The sequence below is a fragment of the Drosophila gunungcola genome, chromosome 3R (genome assembly GCF_025200985.1).
Source record: "Drosophila gunungcola strain Sukarami chromosome 3R, Dgunungcola_SK_2, whole genome shotgun sequence".
Lineage (NCBI taxonomy): Eukaryota > Metazoa > Arthropoda > Insecta > Diptera > Drosophilidae > Drosophila > Drosophila gunungcola.
The window spans coordinates 9,575,283-9,581,889 of record NC_069139.1 but is presented as its reverse complement, the minus strand read 5'-3'; the positions used below and the strand labels follow the sequence as shown (position 1 = coordinate 9,581,889).

At 40.1% G+C, this 6,607-nt stretch overlaps 1 protein-coding gene across 1 annotated transcript; it reads right to left on the bottom strand.

Annotated features, from left to right (window-relative positions):
• Positions 1–1,896: 1,896 nt before the first annotated feature.
• Positions 1,897–3,488, bottom strand: LOC128258053 (calcium uptake protein 1 homolog, mitochondrial). The gene is made up of 2 exons (XM_052989430.1): positions 2,530–3,488; positions 1,897–2,476 (listed from the first exon to the last, which is right to left on the bottom strand). The coding sequence occupies exons 1-2, from the start codon at positions 3,327–3,329 to the stop codon at positions 1,981–1,983; spliced, it is 1,296 nt and encodes a 431-aa protein (XP_052845390.1). The 5' UTR covers positions 3,330–3,488; the 3' UTR covers positions 1,897–1,980.
• Between the last annotated feature and the right edge of the window lie 3,119 nt (positions 3,489–6,607).

Sequence of the window (6,607 nt, the reverse complement as noted above, 5' to 3'; positions counted from 1 at the left end):
TTCAAGCAAATTTTGGCACAACCGAATAACGAGAAGAGACAAAACCATTTGTGTTCCAGGTCAGTCAGCAGAATTTGTGGTCGAGCACATGAGCAAAGCAATTTGGGTACAAAATTTAAAATGTTATAAATGCCTTTTTGCGTTTTGCCAGGACAATTACATCAAGCCTGGTCAATATTTGTTTCAAACTAAGAATTTTCCATGACTTATTCAAAACGAAATCCCATTGACAGTTGATGCTGATTTCTTGATTACATGCCACACTGACAGATCCAGAGTGAAATAATAATTTTTGATTTATGGCTTACCAACGGTCCGGTTCGTATGTTTGTCAATTTAATTGATTTCTGGCTTGCAACTGGAATTTGTGGCATTTCTTTCTAATAATTTCTTCGCTCCCTGCGGTTGCACTTTGGGGGCGTGGCACTCCAACTTTGCGGCACCTCAACTTCGATGTTTATTTTTATCGCACTTCCTTGACGCGTCAAGTTTCAAAGTTTTGCGAACAGACAACTGCTAGGGTTTGGTTGCACACGTGTAAACACACATGAGTTTGATTTTTGTAAAGTGCTATGTGAAAGTTGCCTGGCGGTAACACCGACATGTTTATGAGCGTCTAAACTATAGAGTTCATGGACTACCGCAGCTTGTAAATTGATAAAAGTTTCAGTCCTTTCCGCGTGCATAAATGATAGTCAAATGCCAAAACTCGGGGAATTTATACTCTATCGATGGTCTGCGATTAAATAAAATATATATTAAAGCATTAAGTTTATCTACCACTATTTAATTGATGATTAAAATCCAACCATTCAAAAATACAATCCTACAACTTAAAAAAAAAAAGTGCTGGCTATATAAAATATTTTAGCATTCTTGATTTTCTCTATGACCGGCCATAAAAAGATTTTTATGGCTGTAAACTCTAATTATTGTTTATTGCAACATTTTCTAGTTAGAAGTAACAACGGATTCGTTTCATTTAATAATGTCGACAACCATTTCGACGGCGTAAACTATACAAATATCTCGGATGCCTGGGGACCTTAATTGTCCTACGGTCATCAACTTGTGGCTGCCTGCCAATGTCCAGATAAAATTTGTGTGGCAAACTATTGTCTGGCCGTTACAGGACCTCCAAACGCCTCGACCCTCGACCCTCGAGTGCGTGCTACCGCAAGTATTTAAAATTGTTTTGGTAAGTGCTGGGTTACGCACCCACCAACCCCACCGACCCCACCACTCCCCCTTTTTTGGCTGACTGGCAGCGTTTGGCAGCAGGTGATAAAAGTTCAAAGTCATGTAAGCCACGTGGTCGGTTCGGGGTCGTGGGGGCAGAAACTGCTTTCTATTTGAATTTTACCATCGCTCGCACGCAACTCGAGTGTCGGGACAACAAAATGGATTTTATCCTGTAGACTCGCTTCATTTTTCAACTCGTTCAACTTGGCGGCTTGTGAAGTTGAAACGTTTCAAGACAAGAGCAAACAGACTGCGCTTTTCTGAACCGAGCTTCCTTTGCGCCCCGTCTAGAATTAAGTCAATTGGGCTTTTGTTCTAAGCATTGAGCGAAAATATAAGGCAAATGTTGCTTTGCCACCTCTCTTTATGGCAGTTCTAACAATCAATAATATTTGTATTAAAAACATTAGTAAGTTTAAGATTTCTTCAAAAACTTTTGATAAATAAAAATGTGCAATATTTGTATATATTTTTCAAGTATTTTCTGTAGGTTTTGTACTTATTATTTTTGAGCATTTGATTTATATGTTAACTAACTAATTAAATCGTTGTAAATATAGATGTTAATTTAATTGGTAATAAATACATTTTCCAATAAGACAAGTTATATGAATATTAATATTTATTAATATTTTTTTTAGTCCATCCATATGGGAAGCCATCTCTAATTTATATTTTAACAAATTTTCATCCGTGTATGCTGTCAGTGAGCTAAAAGCGCTCATGCCTAAAGGACCGTCACCAGAAATGTGTGAATTCCGGGGACTGTCTTATAGACTTCCACCATGGCAGTGTTTTCCAGGTGCACTTGCACAAAATGCAAAAAGCGGATGAGAGCCTCAGATTTTTTCGCTGGGGAACGGGGTACATCCACTGGCGTCGCATACGGTTAAAGTCCTTTCGCTGTATAATATTGTCGCAATCGTGATCGAAGATGGAGAAGATGACATCTGTGAGATGGTCGGACAGTTTTACGCCGGACACCACACGCGAGATGTTTCGCAGCGTGTTTCTCGAGATATCCGCTCCGGTAAAATAATAGAAGGCGAGTGCATTGTCCATAGCATTTATATCCTGTACAAAACGGAAGAAGTCCAGAAACTCTTTTTCCGTAATACCTTCATTCAAATGACCAAACTTTGTCTTCACACGCTTCAGTGCTTCGCGTCGTTTGCTGCGTGAATTTCTGAGGCCCAGCACTACTTTGGCAAAGTCCACTTCGGAGATCACAGATCTGAAGATCATCAAATCAGAATCAATGCTATTTACCTTAACGAAGTAATTTACCTGGATTCCTTAAGCAAGCTCTTAAACTGCAGCCTGTGGACCTCTGTGTGCAACTCGTGAAGGAACTCCAGAAACTCACAGATACTTAGCGTTCTACTGTTTTGCGACCCGAAAAGGTGGTTCTTCAGATGGGAGTTCAGCATGGATGCTTCACCCTGGGTGATTGCCACCAGGACGTGCTCCAATTCATCGATGCTCACATTGCCGTCGCCGTTTAGGTCGAAAAGTTTGAAGCCAATGCGAACATTTCGCTCTGGTATGGAAAGCAGGATGGTCAGGAGCAAATAGTCGCTGTAGGTTAGCAGGCCACGTTTCTCAAACTTTAGGAAAATGCTGTCCCCACTGTCGGATGGCTGCCACTTGCTGGCCGCCTTCCCATCGAGACTGTGGAACCTATCCAGGCCCAAGTTCTCTGGCTGCCTGGCCCCCGGCTGAATTGATCGCAGGAAATCGGAGGGTGTCATATACGACTCGTATTTTCCAGACTTGTTTTTCATTTTGATGGTGGCAAAATACCTGAAAATCTTCGACGGATGCGAGTACAATCTCAGTCGATTTTCGTACTGCCTGATGGCGTAATCTCGGAACGAAGCCCGATGACGAGATTCAAGAACTTGTTTCTTAAAAGGAGCTTTCGATTTTCTAATTTCAATATCAGAGGAGGCATGCAGAACTAGTGACCACGGACGAATACGTTCGCGGCTTTTCCAGTTTTCCCAACCATTTTCACTTAAGACAGTCGAGAAAATTCCTGTAGAAGAGCGAGCCCAGAGAAAAATCATTGGCCAAAAGCGCGTCATGTTTGGCTTTTTCAAACTATCACAAACGAATGATGAACTCTGAATTTGGCTAGTGGTGCGGGGAAAACGATTTAGGTTTTCTCAGAATTTGGGTCAATTTTCTCTTTTTTTTTTGCAACCAAACTCAAACTGATTGATGTTGCCAGGCCTCTTGCTGATTTTTCCGCCATCCCCTTGGACCACACACACACACACTCGATGGAAGCATTAAAAGTAATCAGCAGCGCAAATGTTTGCACTACGGAAATTCTGGTGGCGGTGGTGCATGGTGGACTAGGACTTTATAAGGCCCCAGGGAAATTTGCGAACAATAAACTGGGCTCGAATCGGTGAAGGGGAAAAAGTTTGCTTCGATTTGTGGATTTCCTCTAATTTCTGCACTGGATTTCTATGCATTTATGGGCGGTCAGCCGGCAATTTCGCCTGCCATTGTACTGAGGTGCTCGGAATATCTGAAAAACTTGCCCCAAACTTCTTATTCTTGGTCGGGGTGCGACTGTGGAGCACTCTCGTCTGTAAGTTTCGTTTTTAAGGGCTTTTGCTGGCTCGCAAAACTTTCAATGGGTCTTCGAGTTTTGCATTTGGCTAATAGAAGGAGGCTGAGATGTGTGAGGCATGAATATTTTTAGGAGATTCTATTTATATATATATAGTTAAAAAATGTGTCATGAATTTAGAATAATGTCAACAAATAGTTTAATGTTCAATATTACTTTCCATATTTATAAAAAGCCTTTTATGTAAAATCAATTAACTTACTTATTTATGAATGTTTTTGTAGTGGACTGTCATATGTGTACAGTAACATTTCTCTTGTTTATCAATACTGAATTTCACAATATATGTTCATAGGTTTAGAAAATATTATATAATTATTCTTTTGTTAAAATAATAAAATTGCGTCGTTCTTTTAATTGGTAACGAGCTTAGTTTCATTTGGCAACCGGGTCTTATATCAGCCATTCATCCAGTAAAAATTCTTTTGTCTTAATTATTTTAAGTGTACCTAATCGGGTTTTAATTATCAAATTTGTATGGCTGTTGTGTTTGATCTTACATAAATAAATGTTTCAATGTATTTTCAGTTGTTGTTTAAATAGTAAATCTGGCTGAAGCGGTGTTTTCCGACAATGGTAATTATTGATAAATTTAAGCTTGGTAATTTAAACTTTTTTAAATAATTGAAATAATATTAATTTTTATATTAAATTAAAATGTTGTACTAGTTTTATCGGATCAATTATAAAAATTGTGAAAGCAAGAAAGTCTGACATTCTTATATCAAGGGTTTTTAATGTTTTTGAAAACAGTTTCGTTTTACAAGCGTGATTTTTCTAAACGCTGATTGACAAACGGATTGATTTCGAGTCCACGCCCCGAATGTTAATTTAGACATGGTGTTTGACACTTGATTAAAGGCTGACACTTGCCGGGAAAAAGTCCGTGCTGCTCCACTTTGCTCACGTAGGCCCATGGAAATTCCCAGGTGACGGGTGGAAGGGAACGTGGCCAACCAGGTGAATAATGCTCGCCGTGGCACTTAAGCCGGGCCAAAAGTTTAGGCTTCCCTTTTGTCAAACGGCTGTCAACCCGAAGCTCAATCCTTTTGTCCGTTTCGTTGGCCTGTCATTTTGGCATTCAGGCATTCAGGAATTCAGGCATTCTGGCTTACGGAATACGGCACACGGCATTCGGGTGTCCTGGCATCGTGGCACTCTGGCATCCTGGCATTTGCATATTGTGTGTGTGGCCTCGCTCACATAAACAACAATCAGAGCATAAACAAAGGTGGCGCCAAAGCCAGTCGAGCATTTGGGCGCTGCCGAAAATTAAGTTAAACAAAAAACAGCCGCAGTCGCAGTGCAGTGAAAGTCAAACGGAAACGGATACGTCCCCAGGCGGAATGACAGAAATTGTCACGTTTCTGCTCTTTGAGTGTGGGTGACAAATAAGGCATCCACATCCACATCCACATCCACAGCCACAGCCACACTCGCATTCGCATTCACACATCTGCCGCGTGTTTATTGCTTTGATTTAACATCAATTGTAAACTGCTTGCGTTTGCGATTTGTCATCTGTCACAACCTGAAAATGAAAATGGGAAAAGAGGAAAGTGGAAAGTGGAAAAAGGTAGATACAATGGTGGTGTTGCCTACTTAAATGCGCGCAAAATTAATCTACTACTTCGTGCGATACACAGTTAAAAATGTACTTCATTTTTCGATTCAAGTTGATTATTAATAAAGCAATTTGTGAAAATGAGTTTTAAGTGTGAACTGTGTGGCTAATTAAATTTAATGGGAAACTTTAGCAAAATAAAAGAAATAGTCTCTAAACAAAGACTTCTAAAATCAAGAATCCTCAATAGAAATCCTTTAACGCAAGACATAAATACATTTTTTTATCAGCTAAAAGTATCTATACACTATTCAAAGCTTTTAAAAATTGGTGCCCAAATCAGTTAAACATTTTTTTTGCTGTGTCAAATCCGCAAAGCTTTGCGTATGCAAATTTTAAAACCGGTTTTGGTATTTGGCGGATTTGTCATGACCACTTGACACACACAGACTTCCCTTTCATGATTGGCAGGCATTTTTGAGAACTATATGTGCGGCATATGCCAAATGCAGTGAGGGGAGACATTCACTTTCACTTTCACCCACTCATTTTAATCGAACTGCTGCACAGTAACGGCTTTCCAATCGACTGAGCGGAAAAGCCGGGAAATCGGTCGAGGAGTTGTCTTTCTTTCGGCGAGTTTTATTTCCCCCCTTTGTTGCCGCATTGCATTTCTTTCACTTGCCTGCCTCCCAAGACTTTTAATTTTATAAATTGTCTCGCATGTGAGCGAGGGTTTTCCTTTGTCGCCGGGCTGCCATTGTCGTCAGCTTAAGATTTTGATAAGCCATTGAAAAGTGTGTCTATAAGCACTCGAGCATTCAAGTGTCGTTCGCTTTGTTTGCCTCAACTATAAATGGCTTAATAACAGATTTCACAGCGACAGTTGATGTCTTCAACTTGCCTTTCTTCCATTCTGTGCACTCTTTTTTTTTTTTTGCACACTCTCCCACTTCATTCCTCTTACTATAATTTGTTTGCGTTTGCATGTCGATGGAAAAGGAGAATTATTGAAATCTGAGTGGACTTCAAAGCGATTGCAAAAATCAAATTAGAGCGCAGAGCGAAAGTGGGTAAAAAAGACAATGTAAAAGGACTCTTGTCCATGAAGCGTGAATTATGTGATTTATGGCGGCGGCTTGTTTGCCAAACGCTTC

Excerpts from the sequence above, each read along its gene's own strand:
- LOC128258053 (XM_052989430.1), bottom strand. The coding sequence starts at position 3,329 with ATGACGCGCTTTTGGCCAATGATTTTTCTCTGGGCTCGCTCTTCTACA. Across the intron at positions 2,477-2,529 it reads AGCTTGCTTAAGGAATCCAG|ATCTGTGATCTCCGAAGTGG; the intron begins GTAAATTACTTC and ends GATGATCTTCAG.